At 42.6% G+C, this 20,036-nt stretch overlaps 2 protein-coding genes across 3 annotated transcripts in view; one reads left to right on the top strand and one right to left on the bottom strand.

The window, feature by feature from the left end:
• Positions 1-26: 26 nt before the first annotated feature.
• Positions 27-7,505, top strand: LOC127609967 (zinc finger CCCH domain-containing protein 6). Of its 2 annotated transcripts, none has more exons than XM_052079583.1 (12): positions 27-322; positions 2,812-3,037; positions 3,113-3,235; positions 3,316-3,550; positions 3,620-3,768; positions 3,840-3,965; positions 4,459-4,573; positions 4,654-4,763; positions 4,834-5,060; positions 5,162-5,565; positions 5,642-5,830; positions 5,906-7,505. In XM_052079583.1, the coding sequence occupies exons 1-12, from the start codon at positions 273-275 to the stop codon at positions 7,318-7,320; spliced, it is 3,369 nt and encodes a 1,122-aa protein (XP_051935543.1). In that variant the 5' UTR covers positions 27-272; the 3' UTR covers positions 7,321-7,505. The 2 variants fall into 2 exon arrangements, with proteins under 2 accessions (XP_051935543.1, XP_051935542.1); XM_052079582.1 differs by having other exon boundaries at positions 27-522.
• Positions 7,506-15,060: 7,555 nt separating this feature from the next.
• The window catches only part of itga9 (integrin, alpha 9), a 46,390-nt gene continuing 41,414 nt past the window's right edge, over positions 15,061-20,036 (bottom strand). The window contains exons 27-28 of the mRNA XM_052079589.1: positions 17,795-17,914; positions 15,061-17,460 (exon numbers count right to left, since the gene is read on the bottom strand). Coding sequence (XP_051935549.1) covers positions 17,362-17,460; positions 17,795-17,914 — 219 coding nt within the window. The 3' untranslated portion in view covers positions 15,061-17,361. The remainder of the gene's footprint in view (positions 17,461-17,794; positions 17,915-20,036) is intronic.

Below are 20,036 nucleotides of genomic sequence, written 5' to 3'. Positions count from 1 at the left end.
TGATTCGTAGGCTCCAGTTAGATCCGCAACGGGCTTGAAACGTGCGGACGAATACACTATTCGGGAATGTGTGCGACGGGCAGAGTAGCCATTTTGAGATGATATCGCTGTTGAGAAATCCCGTGAAGATGCTGAAATCAACGAACATGGTTACAACACAGATTGTTTCTCCCTCCGTTTCCTCACTTCTTTCACCATGGCAGCTGTCAACCGACGGGACATTAGCAAAGCGGGGTATCGAGCTGTGCTCACAGAGTTAAAACGTCATTGGTATGAAAGAGGAGAATGTCTGTACACTGTCTCAGTCGAGACATGAAACACCGTGAGTTTTTTGTTTTCCTGCAGTCTGAACATCTTCCAGCATCTGTCACTACACAACGCCTCATTGACTGCTTGAGTTAATTCACTCTTGTACTGGACAGAGATTTGATTTCCAATGGCCTCTGTGAGCCTTGTTTCCAGTCCCCCAGCCCCTGTTTTTGACAAAAACATGACAGACTCTGAGCTGGCAGGGGACGAAAGGTCGAGTAACAATCTTAATGCAATTCTTAACACAATCATCTGTGCGTACCAGTGCTGTGCCTCGACATTCTTGTTTTCTGTTTTTTTTCCTCATCATACATTTGGCAGTTTATACTTATTCCTGCTGCCCCCCTTTACTTGCATGTTTTTCAGTGCATTGGAGTATCGCCTGTAGCTTTCCTGCCTGCCTGCCTTCCTGTCTGTCGAAACTACTCATTCACGATCATTTCCATGCAATGGCAGACATCATCATAATTATGTGTAGTGTTGAGATGAATCCATGACTGCGTTGTTGCCATCTGCAGGGAGACATGGCGCATGACACGCCCATTTTTGTAACGTACTTTCCTCTGCTGGCCGCAAGGCGGTACTACAAGGAAGCCATGTTAACTCAGTGGTCATAGGATGATGATGATGATGATGATAATGCCTGTGGGAAGACAGGCAATACTATCATTTGTATCCAGTTTAAGGTCCATGTACATTAGACACTTCTACTAGATCATCTAACGCTTCAGTAGTGGTACTCGTAGTGAACAGATGTCAACTAGTGCCGTTTTATCTCACTAATAGCACGTAGTTGTATGCCTACAATGCCATGGCTTTCCTCCCAATGGGCAGAAATGCCACCCAATAGTTGATGTTCTGTCAGTGTCCTGAATTGTCATACTAGAGAGGACAAAAAGAGTGTTCTAATACATGGACCTTTCAGGTGGAAATTTCAGAGATCAGATAAATGCTCAAATGGCTTTTGGTATATTACATACCATGTGTTGAGACTAGGGTGATATCTTTCGTGTCCTAATACGGTTAATAATCCATGAAGCTTTCCCCCTTGTTCATGTTAAACTTGGGTGTTATCCTGAATGAAATGGTTGCTCCATTTATCGTCTGATTTATTTCGTTATTAGACGAGCACAATCGCTAATTGGCAAAAAGTGCTTGATAAAAACAAATCATTGGAAGTGTACTTGTTTGATTGGTATTAAAATCAATTCAATTTTATTCCATACAATGAGAGAAAAAGGCAAAATCTTTAAACCCTAATTTTGCTTACGTATTCTTGTGATTCTCTAAACAAACTAACTACAATGGAACCCACTATTTGTTGTAGATAGGGCTTGCAAAATCTATGTACAATTGAAGAGCAAAAAAAAAAAGTAAATTGACAAAAAAATGCTGATAAACATTCAATATACATTTTCCACAACAAAAAATAAATGGAATGGGGTGGGGGTTGAGAAACAAAAAAGGGAAAAAAAACCCTAAAATATAAGTAATGTACTTTTTAAAAAGTATACAAATCTGCAGGCGCCAAACCTTGGGTAAGCTTGGGTCCACTTTCCACCAAATATTCTAAAAATTTTGGCATCAAAGGATCACATGGTTATCATGCTATTGTAATTTTCAACAGTTAATTCTAGGAGCCTGGTTCACTAAAACCCAGCCTCTGTTGAGAGACTAGCGGTGTGTTCAATGACTGCTCACAAAGTAGAACATTTGAGAATTATATTGAAAATACAGTACTCATTCAGTGCACCAAACAGCAATGAATACCATTTGGGCAAATTGCAAGGGGTTATATAGAAACATTTTCTAATTTATTGGACGCACCGAAATCCGATTGGCCGCATGTCAACTCAAGTGGCAGGGACAGCTGCTCTGAGAAAGTGGGTGTGTGTTTAGGCTGCAGGTGCAGTATGGGGTGGCTCGTTTTGCGGTTGTTTTCTGGGATTGGGCGGAGATGGTGCTTCGAGAGGAGGAATGAGCAGGAAGGAAAACACCACTTTTTGTGTTTTGCACCGGCAGCATGGGGTGTGAATCTCAGCTCTGGCTTTCCTATGTAGAGTTTGTATTTTCTCCCTATCTTGCAGGGTTTTATTCCTCACACATTCCCAAAAAAGTGTTTGCTTAATTGAAGGTTCAAAAGCAAGTACAAAGAGTGTAGAAAATGCATGGCAGTTAATTTTGCACATACAGGTACCTTAATTGCCTTGGCTTTTCCAACCTTTATCGGAAAAAAAAGCTGTCCAGCAAAAATCATGCTATTCAAATTTTGTACATTTGTTCAAGTTTGCATCTCTCTATTTGTATTTCTCTTTTAAAGGCTTACATGATCCATATTAACTGTAGGAAACATTAAAAAAATTACCAATTGACATATGGAGAGAACTTGATGGAACTGAAATGAAGAAGCCAAACCGTTGGAAAGGTTAAAAAAAAACAGGTTTGGATTTATTCATGGGCGTTAGCTCCTATAGTACTCATGTTTTAATTGGTTTGTTTCAGAGAGGATGGAGAGTTAGAAGATGGAGAAATAGACGATGAGGGAATCGGGATAGAGGAGGAAAACAAAGAGTCCACAGAAGTGACTGAAGACAAAGAAAAGCCAAAGGAGAAGGAATGGGACAAAACAAAAGAAAAAGAAGACAAGTCTCACAGGCACTCAAGGAAACGCTACAAAAAGACCCGAGAGAAGAGAAGGTCGAAAAGGAGGAGACGGGACAGACAAAAAGTAAAGTGACTTGACTTGCAATTTAAGTTGGATTGGTTCCATCATTCAATTTGTTGTTTCTGTCCCTCTTTTCAGCATCACTCATCTTCGAGCAGCTCCAGTTCTGACAGCTACGACTCAGATTACAACCGTCCAGAGAGACCCAAAAACAGACCGAGTCATGGATCCGGACGTGAGTGTGACAGCCAGAATACTCAGGTGAGTGTGTCCACACCCAACCTTGGGCAGTATTGAAGCAGGCGGTTAATGATTGTCACTTGTCACTGTTGACTTTTCAGCATGGAAGAGACCAGAAAGCGTCACGCGGCAGCATGCACAAGTCGCCGCCTCACAAAAGCTGCAATTTTGACAAATACAGTGATTACAGCGACAACTACGAAGATGAGGAGGATCACTATGACGATGAGTCAGAGTACACCAAGTCTAAAGATTCAACATCTGGCCCGGGGAAGGGCCACTATGCGAAGGAGCAGATGGGGAGGAGGGGGAACATGAGGGGCATGAAACACCAATGTGAGAAATAATCTTTTATTTCAAAAAAATTAATTAGCAATGAACAAGCACATATTTGTTTCCCTGCAGTTGGGCAGAGAGGAAGAGGCAGAGGGAATGGACCTGGAAGAGTTCGAGGGATGCTCAATAAACACAAGAAGATGAGGGGGGGGAAACCCTGGATGGGACGCGGAGGACGAGGCAGAGGAATTGACCAGGATATGGAAGATACGGCTCCTGTAGGCCCATAAAATCTTTGATTTCCAATAAATCGTTGTGGGGCTCTAATGTCTTCCCATTTATTTGACAGGATGTCAAAAATTGCGGCTTTCAGAAGAAGCGACTGATTATGAGCAAGGAATTTATCAGTCAACACACAGTGGAACACAATGGAAGATACATTTGCAAGTACTTTCTGGAGGGTCGCTGCATCAAGGTACGCTACATCTAATAAGCACGCTTGAATTGACTGCAAGCTGCTGTATGCTAAGGTGAACATAATAATAATACAAGCGATAATAAATAATTTGGGGAAAAATGGTTTTCTAATTAAAATATACACGAGCTCTCTTGACTTTAGTCATCCACAGTTTCAGAGTTTTACTCCCTCTTGTTTCACAGTCTTAACGTGGGAATTAATGACAAGCTGTCAAGAAAATGAATGGATTGCTAAATCCAATCATTCCTCAAGATGACCTTTTATTTCCACTCTAGCGCATTGTGCTGTATCTGCTGAATAAATGTGGGCATTACCCCACTTGGCCCCAAAGCTGGTAGACTGTAATGGTAGCAAAAAAGATTGTTCTTTTGCCGCCATTACTGTTTTTGTTCCCCCAAAAATCTGCAAATGCCAAAGGCTGACGTTGACTGTTTACTATATGGTTTAAAAACACTAAACTGAAAGGATAAGCGCTCTTCTCTTCCTGTAGGGAGAGCAGTGCAAGTTTGAGCATGAGTTGGTCATTCCCGATAAGAAGAAGGAACTTTGTAAGTTCTACCTCCAGGGATACTGCAGCAAAGGAGACCATTGCATTTACATGCACAATATCCTTCAGTGACAATCATTTATGACCTTGTAAAAGTAACCTGCCAATTCAGGAAGGCTCCTTAATTCTCGCCTGAATGTGAATATCCTTGCAAGTTCTTTCACACAGGAGCCAAATGCTATCAAGGGGACAACTGCAAATTTTCCCATGATGCTTTGACTGATGTGACGAAAGAATTGCTCGATAAGGTGAGACATATTTAAAGAGCATGAGAATCCAAAACGAATTCAAAGGTTTTCTTCTTGTACACATGATAAGATCATTAATACCGAGGAGGAGAATGCCCGTGAGGATGAGTTGGAGCTTGAGGACCTGAGAAAACAGGGCATCGCCCCTCTTCCCAAGCCACCTCCAGGTGTGGGCTTGCTCCCCACGCCGGGTCAGAGCAGCCCAACAGATGAGTCTTCTCAGGGAGGCAAGATCCCGTCGCTCTTCGAAATCAAAGTTCAACCCACAGTTGACCTAGCACATAAAATTGCCTTTAAGTAAGTCAAAGGAAAAGCAGGGAACAGTTAGTTGATTTTATTTATTTTGTGTCTTTTAATCAGTCAACTTCAAATTCATTGTGATTTTATCTCTTTACCAGTGAGTCCAACCCCCAGGATCCCAACGAATGCACTGACCAGATTAGTGGTGGATCGGAAGAAACACAAAGTGGAGCTTTGGTGTCTTCAGCCTCTGATGCTACCACAGTCCCATCCTTAGGGTCACCAAGTTCTGGGGGTTACCCAACAGGACCATCCATGAGCACCCAAAGCCCTCCTGGACAGCAGCCACCGCATGGATACCCATTGCAGCAGCCGATTCTTCCTGGTCAGCAGCCAGTGTTTCGTGGAAATATAAACCATCAGATGAATATGCAGAGGCCTCCATTCCCTGCAGTACCAGAACTACAGATGCCGCAGAGCATTTTCCCATTTCCATCGATGGGCCAGAACCCAATAGAACTCCTCAGCAACTTGCTCCAAAACCAACCAGTGGGCCATCACGGTTTGTATCTGATTACCATTCGTGTGAATTTTGAGTTACTTAAGGTGTGATGGATCTTTATTTTTGTTCTTTTTAGTGGAACCTGGAATGAACCAGGTCCAGAACCTACAGCAGCAGACAGGTCCAGATCTCCAGTTGCAGTCTCTACCTTCAGCGGTGCAGAAAGCCATCCTTTTACACCTGACTCAGCACCAGCCAGAGTCAAAGCCACATGAGAGCGATCCACAAATAGGAGAGAGTCAAGATGATAAGGATATGAACAGAGGCGAGTGTCCTTTCTGATCCGAAAGATGTTCTATGAAATGCACGGAGCTCAGTCCAACCTGTTCTTGTCCTCTAGATGAAACAACAAACTGGTATTCCAGCGACGAAGAGGGCGGGAGTAGTGTCACGTCCATCCTAAAATGTCTGAAGAGGCAGAGTGAGATGCAGCAGTCCAAGACCCCAACACAGGCCCCTGCAACAACTCTGGGCAACCCTCGGCTTGTCAAGGACAGAACTCAACCGAGTGACCCTCGTGTGAAGGTGCAGAGACCTTCTGATATGAAAAAGGACTCTGATGTAGGTTTGGGTCCAAGACTGTCCAGGGACCCCAGGAAACCAAGGCCTATGGAGTCGACCACCTACCGCCAGCAAAACCAGCCGACTGTCCCAAAAAAGGCCACTGGAGATGAGGAGGATGAAGGGGAGAGGGAACTCCGAGACAGAGCAGTCCTCATCCCATTGGAGGCCAGTCCAGGCGTGGTGCTGCGGGACCCTCGCTGCCAGCTGAAACAGTTCAGCCATATTCGAGTGGACATACTGCTTCAACGTCCGGCCTTTGCCCAAACGGTGATCTGGGCCCCTGAAGACCTGATTCCTTCTCTGATACCCAAACAGGAGCATTCCATCAATCTACCCCTGCCACCTCTAATCGCTGATGCTCAGATGAACAAAAGAAGCATGCCAGACCACCCGTCTGCTTCCAGTCCGCCACCGACTGACCCCAGATTGGCGGCTGCTCGTTTAAAGGAACGTCTCGTTCGTCTGCCATCTGGATCCTCAACGGAGAGACCTGTTGATCCACGTCAGCAAAAGAATTTAGACCCCAGAATCAGGCGTACGGGAAGTCTAGACTCCAAGCTGCTGGGTCAGAAGGAAGCTACTGGAGGAGTTGTGGAACCTAGGTTACAAAAGATAGGTGCTTGCTCTTCCCTTTTGGAGAGGCTGCCACCCTACGCACCACGCCTGGCTTCATCTGGGGGGGTCCTGGAAAGCCCCACAGCAATCCTTGGAGGCATCAGTCTGTACGACCCACGCAATCAGACTGAGCCATTTCAGAAGGATCAGGCAGAGCCTCCGAAAAAAGCTGGCATTCTCAAACATTCAGTGAATAAAGACGGTCCTCCAAAACAACCCGACTTCCCAAGTCAAGGCCGTGTCTCTTTGGAGGAGACGAAAACCACAGACGCTGCCTCTGATCACGACAGTCTACACCCACCTCCCCAGGATTCGATCATCACCCCCTACGCAGTGCATAATCTTCCCATGCAGGCTCTTGCAGGCTTGATCCGACCCCAATACACTGACGGCAGGCAGGCCAAACTGCCAGGATCAGGTTCTGCAGGGGCACTAGATGATGCTGAGGAAGAGAAGGAGCAGAAAGAAGTTCCTGTGGAGGCACCAAAGCAGCTAAATGAGGAGGAGCTTGAAGACAGGACTCTCAAAGAAGTCTTCAAGACCTTTGACCCCACCGCTTCTCCTTTCTCCCAGTAAACTGCATTGAATTGTTATATTGGCAACACATGCCAATCATTACTAAGCTCTAAATATCTTTGTATATTTACATGTGCGTTCACTTTATACACAGTCATAAGTGGATGTATGGGATTGAGCATGTTCATGTCTTTTTGGTTTAGTTAATTGTTAATTTGGCCAAAAAAAAAAAGAAAAAAAGCAAATCATTACCCTTTTGTTTTTGCGTTTCCCTACAGTATATTTCTCTTTGTAATAGTGGATGTTTCACTACGTTTAGTGTCTCAATTTAAATGTGTATAAAATAGATTGTTCTGATCATATTTTTATGGTCATGTGGTCTCCATGCTTTCAGGTTATAAAATCCATGAAACATTTCATAACATATTTTCTACTGTGACAAGCTTGTATATAGCACCAAATGCAATAGCTCAATCACAATAAATTACAATATCCTATTATTAATTTCCCAACATTTTATAACTGTAATGGTTATTGTAGCTTCCAACTAATGAAAACCCCAAATCCATCATCTCAAAAAATTGCAAAATTACATGTGATCCACATTGCTATTTAATTTAGAAATTACGTCAAAATTGAAAGGTATTTTCCTGTGGAACTGAACTGCTACAGTTATTGTGATGGACTTGTAAATAACATTGTAACAGTTTTTTGTTGTTGTTTTTAATTTTAAATATGTTTTTGATATCAAACTTTACTCAAAATGAGCTTGTGTGATTATTTTAAGCCATATTGGAGCTTTTTTAGATTGTTTTCACAACTGTTTAAATGACATGTTCATTGTGTGTGTACATGTGGATGACCTTCGTTTTTTGTGCACATTTCATCAGTTTTTAAATTCAGTCCACATACATATCTTGATGTGAATTAAATGTTTACACTACAACCTGACATAAAAGAGTGGAAATTGATTTTACTGCAGCTATGTGACAGTCGCTAATGAAATACTTTGTCTCTCAATACAGTACCGTACGTATGTACATTTCAGTCAATGTGGGTTTATTGTTTTGTGTTAGTAATACAAGAGGGGCATAATGTATAATAATTAATAGCCCCTGTTGCTATGGAGCGATGCAGCGCTATGCGACTGAAAACTACAACCACAATAAACGACAACTTCCCTCTGGGAACAGAGCCAAAATGAGGGATGATCTCCTTAAAGCAAATATTGTGATAAAGCTCTATTACTGTGACCTTTCCACTGAAGCGTCAAGTTGGAGCCATCTTGTACTGGAGATACGAGACTGGGTGTGACGGAGTGCGATGAAATCTTCCTCAAACCCAGTTCATCTGTTTTGGTGTTGGAGGTTTGCTGGGCTCGGTGGATCTCCAGGTTCTTCTTCCACTGGAAAAACAAAGCGGTCGCTTCAGCTCCATCCGAGTTTGGCTCCGGCTGCTTTAAACCCTCAAACAAGAAAAATCACGCGCCTTTGAACAAAATCTTGAACGTCATTCCATAATACGTAAATGCGGGTCTGTCCTGTTTACTGTGATGCAGGCGGTCTCTGCTGCGTGAACCCCCTTCAGAACTGTGCGGAGGAGATTCTGTGTGTTTTTCACCAGGATCTCATCAGATGATTTACAGCCTGGTGTTACAGAATTGACACTGCAATACAAAAGATCATTACAGGGTTTTTTTTTTCATCCTCTTGTTTTCTTTTCAGCCTGTTTGCTTATTCTGACCTGGAAAGGATGCTGAGCTGGTTGGTAATGGTGAGAATCTGCTCCACGATAAGGGACAGTTCCAGTGCACACTGTGCATCCAGGCAGTGGTTAGCTATAACTTGAATAAAGTTGGTCACTAATTGTCCATTTGACATCACGTCTTTGGCTGCACACACAAACGCTTCTTTATTCTAAGAGGGGAAAACCCAAAGCTCAAAAGATTAATTGACACGCATGACAGTTAAAAGCAAAATCCATACAAGTACCCGTTGGTGGTTCTTACCAGTATTGGACCTCTATTCCTCAGGTACTGGGTCATGTTGTACAGTGTGTCTGCCATCTTCCTGGTCTCTTGGACTATCTTGTTGTTGTTGGGATCCCAACTGGCACTTTGTTGTTTCAGCAAAAAAGAGGTGGATGTCAGTGCGGACGCTTCTTTGAAAGTAGAAGCAACCTGCAAAGAAACGATGTGGATAATCTTAAACAGAGCCTCGGACATGACATTGGAAAGTGAAATATAGACAAATATAGACAGAACATGCTCACAATTTGCTTTCCCAACAGACCAGTTCGGAGCCACAGCTACTTCATGGCCACTACTTCACTAATACAAACGTTTCTGAGGTCATTTAAAGTTTGGATTTAATCTAACCTGAAAACTCCATACTTACATCCTTTGCTGTACTTGTGGATCCATCTTGAATCCAAGCTGACATCTTTGATTCTGCAGCAACTTCACATGCCTGCCAAAAAGCTTTATTTGTCTTTTCGTCGCATTTCATGAAGACATTCTGGATACATCCACCAGTGGTGGTGCCCTGAAGACTTGCTCTGATGTTCTCCTTTACCTCCTGGTGGATTGCATCTTGCTTACTGATCTCCTCCACCACATAGTGCGCTTGGGCTGACCAGCACTGAATCTTCATTTCCAGGTTGAATGTGTCACTAATGGAGCAGGTCTGTGCCATGAGACGCACCATGCTGATGATTTCAGACATCAGAAATGACAGATGTGTGTTCAGGGAGCGCAGATTGGCACGTTCACGGGAATCCCTCATGTAGTTGAAACTCTCCTCCACTTTTTTGCAAGCATCTTTCACCCCTTCCAGAAGTGAAGTAGCGGAGTGTTCAAGTCTTTGCTGCGCTTCATTTGATTTGTTGTCAGTTTGTTTTACTATCAAATGAACAATGCCGACCAGATTTTGCAGTGGAGTGTCATAATATTTATTTGCTTTACTCAAAAGCCCCGAGAGCTCTTTCATCTTAATGATAAGATTCCTCTGAAGGAACTCTGGCTTTGCGAGCTGCATGACACGAGGCATTACGCCGAGTTCCTCTGCGGCTCGAAGGTAGCGCTCAGTCAGCGTCTTCACCTCGCTCTGGTAAGACGTCAACTCTTTGGATTTAAAAGCACTTTTACAAATTAGACTGGTGAGCCTTGCAGCCTCCTGGATTCTCAACGAGTTCTCCGATAAGATGGAGAGTTGCTTGTGAGGAGTGTGTTGGCTCATAGCGCCGGACATTCCTAAAACCCTGTCCAGAGAATTGAACAAAATGCGAACGGATAGACCCCAGAGGACGCACAGATCCTCGAGCTGATCGAGCTGACCATCAGATAAGACCATGAACTCTATCAGATGTCTTGTGTTGTTCTGGGCTTTGTTCAATTTGTTGTGCAAAAGTGTCAGTGTCTCCTGGTTTCCACTTTGAGGGGTTATATGTGCTGTTGTGAGCAGCTGCACGGTGTCCGCACACTGGTTCATGATTTCACTGAGCTGCTGTTTCACGTCCGTCTTAGTTGATTGAGCTCGCCTCAGCTCGGCGTAAACGGCGTGAAACCAAGGTTCGCTTCCTGGCAGTAGAACCTGGCGAATGGTGTTGATGAGGTCTGAAAACTGCGTACAGAGCCTACAGACGTTCTCCGTGCCCGGCGACGAGCTCATCGCCGTCTCTTGAGCGGTCTGGACCAGCTGCGGTGTCAGTGACACCAGTTGAGCCCGAAAGCTATCCAAATTCTTACAGTCGACATCGTCTTTGATGGCTAAAGCTTCTCTGGTTGCTTGGGAGTAGCCGTTTGACAGCTCGAGAACACGGGTGCACACTCGGCTGAGGACCGCAACGTCTTTTTCTTTAGTCACAGTCACAACTTCTTTTAGGAGGGGTAAAAGTTCAAATTTGAAAGGCATCTGGATCCTTTTGGGTTCTTCAAAATCATCATCACATCTAGGAGACAGCTCCACTTCCACGCATTCTCCGTCTGAGTCCTCGTCCTTCTCGCGCTCTGTTTCTGTCTCAATCAAATCCAGAATGGAGGAATCCAAACGTCTCAGCCCACGATCGTCATTCAGATCAGACGGCTCATCGTCCAAGAGATCAGTCTGACGGGCACCTTCTCGCAAAGGACTGAGTAGGTGTGGATGCTGGTGGCCATCTAATCCCTCTCGGAGGACTTTAAATTGCCGAAAAAGATCAGAGGCATTGTCAGAAAAGGTCGAATAGTGCTCCACATTCAGACTGTCACCTAAAAGCATGTCGCTCACTGATTGGTTGGTTTTTCTTTGACGCAGTTGAGCTTGTTTCAGCAGAACCAGGAGGCCGTTCCTGTAGATGGGGTCCTCGCTGCGGTCCAAGTGTGTCCTGACTGAGTGTGTCACCAGCCGCATGCGACATATTAGGTTGGCCGCGTGTTCACGAAAGAGCTCGTAGCTTTGCTGTCTGTATGCGGCGTCACAACCACTGCGATCATTCGCCATCTCTTTAATGGCTAGACTCGTAAACTCCTTGATATCCGTCACGTAGCTGAGAGCCTCCACGAGCTGGTTAATCACTTCTTCCCATATGGGAAACATTTCATGAAGTTTCTGAAGCGTTTGCATGGAGTTGTCAGCTAGTTCAAGAGACAAAGAAGCAATTTGAGCTTGGAGTCTGGTGAGACACACTCGGGAGTGCTCCATGTTTTCTAGGCTCTTTGCGTCATTGGCAGCGGCAGAGAAAAAGCTGGCAACTTGGATCAGTCTATCCAAGTAGGATATGAACTCTTCCACCGGTGACTGAAGAAAGCTCAGCTCGGTCTCAATGGAGGAATCTGCAACCAGAATTTGTCTCACCATTTGAGAAAATTCTTCAAATGCAGATGCCGCAGCCAGAAACGTGTCGAACAGTTGATGTAGAATGGCGGCCATCATTGCTCCATCGAAATCTTTTAGAAGCTCCTTCAACGAGGCGCACGTGTTCGCAAGATGCTCCTCAAGATTGTTGCGGGACTTTATGATCAGTTTTATGTCAGACCACAAGTGGAGAATGTGTCGACTGTGGAGCACTAAACTTTGCTGAAACTGTCTTCGAGAACAGTTGGCCACGGTCATACCGTGGAAGACAAGATCTCGCATCAGGGTGTCCAAATCCCCACACGGCAGGACCGATGAGTTGGAACAATCTTCCAGTAGCTGTGACAAACGTTTCATCTTCTCTGTATAAAACCCACAAGCTCCCAGTGGTCCTGTCTGATATTCACTTGTCAGGGTGCGAACAATGTCATCGATCGTGCTCCTCACCTTGTCGAGTATGTAGCTCTTGGCAGCTTGGGCCTCCTTGCTCATCGGGTGCTTTATGGTGGTGCAGGTCGCAGTGTGCATCATGGGCATGCACCTCCTTAGGGTCTCCAGGGAGTCTCCAAGATTTTGGGTCTGTCGGGGGTCCGTTAAGGAGTCCGCACGCTCCGCTGTCAGGCGGCTGAGCAGAAGCAAGGCATCGGAAAACTCCTGAAGGACTTTAACCAGGGACTGAATGTCTGAGCAGGAGGCGAGCTCGGAGAGATGCTTGGACACTTGAGCGGCAGCTGCAAGAACTTCTCTCACAACAGAGTCGTCATGCACGAGCAGAACCTGAAGGAGGAAAAACAAGAAAATCCCTTGGATAACATACTATGCTAATAAGTGTTAATATTACAGCTCTTAGTATGACGTACTGCAGTTCTACCCCACTGCAAATTATTGTTATTGTGTTTGTAAAGTTATATCCTTATCTTCTGTCCAACGAATCCATCTAGAACTGTCACTATAACATATTTATTTCATTGATTATCCCATCTCAATGAATCAAATAATCGGGTTAAGTTATATTTTGCATTAAAGTGCATCACAAAACCATTTTTTAAAATGCAGACTCCCGCTAATTTTAATTCAGCAATTTTTTAAAATTTGGTATTGCTTTGTGGTAAAAACAATAATAAAGCAAAGCCACAATAAAAGGTCTGATACTGTACTCGCCAACCTTTCTGAAACTGTTTCAATTCAAAGTTTGGTCATTGTTTTCCAAAGTAAAAGCAAATGTTTGCACATGTCTTATGTTGATTAAACACAAAAGTCCCTAAGTACTACAGACATCAAGACTCAATTACTATTGAGAGGCTGAAATCAGAGAATTTAGACAGTTTGAAGTTGGAAAAAAATTGCCTTAAACGATTACTCAATTCATTGATAAAATAGCAGTCAATTAATTGGTTAATCGATTAGTTGTCAGTTAATCGATTTATTTTGACACCTCTAATAATTCACGCCTTACTTTGACTACACAGAGGAAAACAGTTTGTGCAGCAGCAATGAGTTCCTCTTTGTGCGCTGTCAAACTGGGCTGGATGCTGAGCTTCTGGGCAGCCAGCAGCACATGTTGGCCTGACAGCGTGATGGGCTCCAGCAGGGAGGCCATCTCCTTACGCAGCACATCATCATCAGTATCACTGACTTGTCTGGGAATGGACAAACTGGTGTTAATTTGGTGGTGATTTGACTCAACCGTATATTACACCAGCGGTTCCTAATGTGCTGTTGTTGTGGTACATGCTGCTTCCTTTCATGCAGGCAGCGTAGGTTTGCGTCCCAGCCACTGCGCTAACACCCACCATGTGTTGTGCCAAGCAAGGGAGTCCGGCATTGAAATCATCCAATTTCACAAAACACATACCCAGAGGCCACTGCAGCCATGTTGTCAGTAGCTTTAGCTACAGTCCGAGCTGCCTCCTCTAACTGACTGAAGTGTTCGTGATCCTCCAAGTTGTCACACAACAGCACAAGATGACACAGGTGACATGCAAACGGAGCGACCACCTGGTCTGCTGCGGCTGTCCTTAAGAGGCCATGGACCAGTGATGAATACATACTTATAGTCTACAGAGATTCTGGCTAGTCCAACGAATACTTCTATGCGGTTTGTTAATAATTCAGTGCAGCCTCCAGCATGTGCTCGATTTCCAAGCAACGGGTGTCACATGACCAAACAGACACATCAATTTCTCACCCCCCCCATCTTGAGTAAAAGGCAGACGTTTTGATACAGCTGTTTTTTTCTCAGATGTACCAAAAATGATAGATTATTGTAATATACAATTATAAATTCGTTTGCAATGCTGAAAAAGCTTCATATTTTATTATTTGTTTTTTTGTTTTGAGTCAATACCAAAATGTACATTGTAAAACATTTATATGTTGACAGTGCCCCAAAATTTCCATAATTTTGTAGTTTGATAACCTAGCTAATTTTTGCTCAATTTATCTACTTATTTTATTTTAACACTACGCCTTTAGAAATTCTATGTTTAATGGACTTCATAATGTAGTTATATTGTGTAGTATAATAATAATAATAATAATATATTATTATTATTATAGTATTATATTTTTCATCGACTGAATTGGTGCACTGTTTTGATCACTAAGAAAAAATAAATAAAACAAAGACTGTTAATTAAAAAAATAAGTACCTCTTAAATGAGGCTCTCCAAAACGTGTTTTGAGAAAGTTTAAATATTTCAAACGTTCCATGAGTTCTGTTTCCTAGCGTGATCATGTGCTCGTTTGGTGCTCGACAACCAATAGAGGGCGCCAGACACCGTCGATCAACTTCATGAAAACAACATTCGTTTTTTTTTCCACTGCAAAATTATTCATGATTTGATAAATATACAATTTAAACACAATTTTAAAAACATCCAACACTCTATAATGGAAATGATAATCCGTGACAGTAGTATACCGAGAGCAACCGCCCCCCCCCAAAAAAAAGTGTGATTAAGGGTGATAAGAAACCACCAAAAACTATTTTAATCACAGTTCAAATTCACCCCCAACAAAACGAAACGTCAAGTGTCCCTTGGTTCGGCATTCAGGTTTGAATCGGTAATGAAGCGGATTGAAGACATGACGGTGTACCAAGTATATGCTGTCAAGACAGTGGAATTGGTAACAAAAGCGTGGCCAGTCCAATTAACACAACACAACAGGAAGTTCAAAAAAAATCTCAGTGTGCCTCTCAACACTGCAGCCCTGAAGAAAGTCTGAATTACAGGTGCATTTAAACCTAAATCTAAATTTCCACTGGAGGTCTTGTCAATGTCAATTGGTCGAATGTTTAAAATACTTACAGCTGTTACATGTTGGGGGTCATTTTATATACATTCCCTTTCACTGTATTCTGTATTAAGTCAAAATGGCATGGCTGAGCGCAGTTAAACACTTTATTGGAAGCAGTTCGGTAATGTTTCGTGATCCTAAGAGAATAATTGCCCAAGTCTTTTTCTTTTTTTAAACTTTGAGTCACAATATCCCAAAGAAATAATGTACTTGCTAAAATACTTCTTTACATCTGTGTAGATTCTCAGTCACCCAGGCCCCAAAGCTGCGAGGCAATTGGATGACAGCAAATATATTATTATTCGCCTATCGGTTTGCTTCTGTTCTTGTCAAAAAAAGCCCTAAAAGGCTAATTCGAGTGTAATTATTTAATGTAGCCCATCACCACCTATTTTTAGGGCATGACTCATACTAAAGACCCAGGAGGGGGTCCAATCCCATATATACATCAGGCTGCGGTGGGCCATGAAGCTCAGGTTTCTTACCCCAGACTCCATACGATACTATAGCTACAGTATTAGTATACTTTAACATCATAGTCAAACTCAATACTCGCAGCTGTCGTCGAATCGGGATCAGCGTGCACATAAATCATAACATCATCTTATCTCATTGTATCAAGTTAAACATTTCATTGAGAATTTAGAACATGATCCATTAGGATACTCTGGGCCCAACATTAGGTACGTCAGCGCAATCAAATCGAACTAAAAAAAAAAAAAAAACGCTGCCTACACAGAATGAATTGTTTGTTATTGTGTAAAAAAGTGGTGTAGTTTTACTATTTGTAATTAGTTTTGTTATACAGTGCTTAACTTCTTTTTATGCTTGTATGGCCGTTAAGATGATTAAAAAGTGCTTGTTAAATCATGTCTGTACAGTTTAATAAAGGTTTTTATCAAGATATTAAATTAAAGAATGGGACAAATTAATTTTCTTTATTTTTGTTTTGAATCTAGTACAACTAGTATAACGGTACGGACTAAGTTCCACTTCGGCGGTTCCACTGCAGCAGATGAAATGAGAACATAAAGTTGTACCTAATGTTGTGGCCAGTGAGTTGCTATTTACCGCTATTTATTTGGGGGTTGGTCATCTTCATACGGAGCACTTATTTTAGGAATCACTAACACATTACACAAGCAAAAATCCTTCATACGAAACATCACCGAAAGTGAGCTACAGTACTTGCTTATCAATGCTGATGCCACTCGAGATGAACGTGAAAATGTGTCTTGGCTCAAGAAATGTTGGCAAACACCGGTGTAGAAGAGGAAAAAGCATGACCCATAAAGTGTTACTATTTCTAACAGCCTCAGCCAGCCCATTCACTGCACTTGCGGGCCAACTCTGCAGACAGCAGCAGAGGCTACAGTGTTTTAAACCGTGTGTGTGCGTGTGTTTTTTGTGTCTCGACGACAACAATAGCTTTTAACGATGGTCAATGTGAAGACACAATCGCCCACTCTCAATATAAGGAATATGTCTAATCTGTTCTGGGCAGGATATACTCCGTAGCTGAGGCATTCAGGCATATCAGACATCAGTGCTTTTAGGAAAACATACTACAGACACAATGGCCCAAACTCCTCTCCATGACCACTTTTTGCACAATATGGCTTAAAGTGTACAAAAATAAAGTTGCTATGTAACACAGCCCTGAGGTTTTTGTTGTCCACCAGTATCCACATTCGGACTTTTAACCGGCGGCTCCACACCGCCAGCTGCAAATTGTCGTAGTTCGTCATCCTCTGGCAGGCCACGCTGTCACCTCGAAAGTCCCCCCTCCCCAAAACATATCAAGTCTCCAGAAAATATGGAGAATATTCTTCTTCTTCCACATATGGAAGGCTTGATGGGCCCGGTGGCTGGGCTGAAAAGGAGCCCCATGCCATTGAATTCATCACGACCCGATCCCGAAATCTCTTTGGCGGCACAGGGACCCCCGCCACCTTTGCCAGCATGTGTCTCAGTGGTTCTTTTCCATCCAATCCCAGCTATCATCGCTGTCCTTCCTGTTCCTCTCGGCCTCGATGATCTCGCGATACCGCCGACGGAAGAAACCCATCTGTCAAAAACACAAAATGTTCACCTCGGACTGCTGCAGTGAGATTACATTTACAGTGAACATTAACAAAATATACGAGCAAAACATTTGACAGGCATTACCATTGCAGTAGGCCGTGTGCAATAAGTGTAATTACGTAGAAAGGAAGACCTTTTGATGGTTTGTAATAAGTGGATCTAAAAGCAGTCCAGGAGAGAGTTTGGTGTTTTTACTGAGACGCCACCGACTGTTCACCTGCTTCACGAAGTTGAGACCTCACTCACCTGGATTTCCAACTCCAGTGACAAAACACACATACAAAGCCTTTGACACTTAAAAAAATGAGTAGTTTTACCTTCCATAGCAGCACAGCTAGGAGCAAAAAGATGAGGATCCCCACTAGCAGACTGATGGCGATGATCCAACCCACAACATAGCCTCTGGGCTCTTGACTGTGCAGCGCCTCGAAGATCAGCTAGAACAACCGTGGATACACTTATGGTCAATTTTTTTTTTAACTTAAAATGCCAGCTATTCAAAAAAAAAAAAGAAAAAAAAAGAGTGAAGCTATTGAGTGCCGGTCAATTTAGAGCATTCTGACTGATTAATCAAGGCTCACAGAATATTGTTTTATGAGTACGCAAACACAGAAACGACCAATCAAGATTTTTTTAAACAGGTATATTTTATGTACGACAGTTATTTGTCGGCTTTTATTTTTGAATTGCTTATTATTTGCCGAATTTATATCTTTAATATTAAAGCCACAAATAATATGGCAGGTGGGCTGACATATCGCTTCGACCCGGTTCAGGAATTGTCCATTGCAGAATTGGAAAGCAAAAGGAAAATAATATTTCTATTCATTTTAGATTTCCGAAGAGTTTATGGCTCCCAAACACCTCAGCATTGTATTTCATGACACAAAAATAGCTACAATGATAAAATAAAATTTGATAATAAAAATTTTACTTTTAGAAATCTGTGCCTCAAATGGCATAAACAGGAAGCTTTCTTAACCGGCTGGATTGATAGTTAGTCAAATCGGTGTTCGTAGATACTGTACTTTGTTATGTTTTCTTACTGTACACTAGGTAGCAGTGTTGCTAGAAAAATACTAGAGATGGAAAAATGTTGTGCTATTAAAGAAAATACAGTGTTTGGCTACACTCTGGCCTTGTTATTTTGCCTCCCGACACCACATACGATGAAAGGGTCGGACAAAAACCTACTTCCGTCCTTGTTTAGTCTGTCCTTTAAAAACAAACAAACAAACCAAAAAAAACTTTTTTTCCTCCGTCCAGAAAATTGAGCGGGCCGTTGCATCGCTTGGACGGAATGCCCATCTTTGGTACACAATGTTGTGTGTGTGCGTGTGTGTGTGTGTGTTTGTATGGTATATATATATATATATATTAGTACGTGATGTATTTTCATTACTTTGGGTCCTGGGGGGGAATAATATTCGTAAGCCAGGTTTTGAGCTGGTAAATGGTATACTATTGCATTAAACACATTTTCTGTTGAATTAAAGTTTTTTTGGTAACCATTTCTTAAAACGTAACTTCCTATTATTAAAGTTTCAATTAAAAGGTAACACATAAGAGTAGTGTACAGTCATCCTATTAGGTCAGAGTACCTCTAAATCATCCACTCCCTTTTTAAATTTAGAGTCTCTACACGTCATAAGTAATTTTTCTTTACAGCTCATAGGCTTAGGACGCTTCCCAGTACAGTCACATCCCGAATCATCCATCACTGTCAGCAAGTCCAGATTGTTTAGTAAACTCAAACTGCAACACCACAAAAATCTTACATTCGCATATACTTCCCACTTACCAATGCTTTGGTATTTGTTTAATTTTCTCACAATTACTTCTGCTTCCTTCATAAATTAACATTTTTATTTTGGGAATAAAGTAGCTTTATATTTGTGTGCTCAAATCATTTCCAGCATGATCACCCTGATTGCTTTTATATATTTACACTGCATGAGCTGGGCTGAAAAATGTCATTCTTCTGAAATAACTCTAAGCCTGTGTTTACGCTGGCATGCAGGCATCAAATGGAGGATCATAAGATGCATTTATTTATTTATGCAGTCATGATCTTGGACAATTGCAAATTTTGTCCATTTTGCCCCGTCCACGGGAGCGCTGCACAATTACAAACGAGGCACGGCGTCATCATCAGTGCAGCAGCCTGGCTCTGAAGTGCCGCTTGCCCTTTGAAAAGGCAAGTGTGTGTGTGAGGTGGCGCGAGAACACAAAATGAGGATAATCTCTCTGTTGCATAGATTTTCACATTAACACCTTCGCCCAAGTCAGGGTGCGAAAATTCAACAACTGCGGAGCCAGATGACTGTTCTTCTGGTCATTGCTTTTGTTGCAACCTGTAATCTGTTCATTGTGAGAATGTGAGGTTCAATGTAAAGTTCATACATCATGGATTTATGTTGATATGCTTACATTAAATGAGTGATGAGAAACTCAGCTTGCTGGTCAGCTGCAAGTAATGCAACCTGGGACCACAAATCAGACTTTGGAGTGTGTGTTTATCACTTGATGGTAGTGGATGGAAAAGTGTGTGTGTGTGTG

This window comes from Hippocampus zosterae, chromosome 11 (assembly GCF_025434085.1).
Source record: "Hippocampus zosterae strain Florida chromosome 11, ASM2543408v3, whole genome shotgun sequence".
Lineage (NCBI taxonomy): Eukaryota > Metazoa > Chordata > Actinopteri > Syngnathiformes > Syngnathidae > Hippocampus > Hippocampus zosterae.
Note: the sequence above shows the minus strand (reverse complement) of the source record. Positions and strands in the feature narration are given on the sequence as shown.

Excerpts from the sequence above, each read along its gene's own strand:
- LOC127609967 (XM_052079582.1), top strand. The coding sequence starts at position 437 with ATGGCCTCTGTGAGCCTTGTTTCCAGTCCCCCAGCCCCTGTTTTTGAC. Across the intron at positions 523-2,811 it reads GAGCTGGCAGGGGACGAAAG|AGAGGATGGAGAGTTAGAAG; the intron begins GTCGAGTAACAA and ends GGTTTGTTTCAG. Across the intron at positions 3,236-3,315 it reads GTGACAGCCAGAATACTCAG|CATGGAAGAGACCAGAAAGC; the intron begins GTGAGTGTGTCC and ends TTGACTTTTCAG.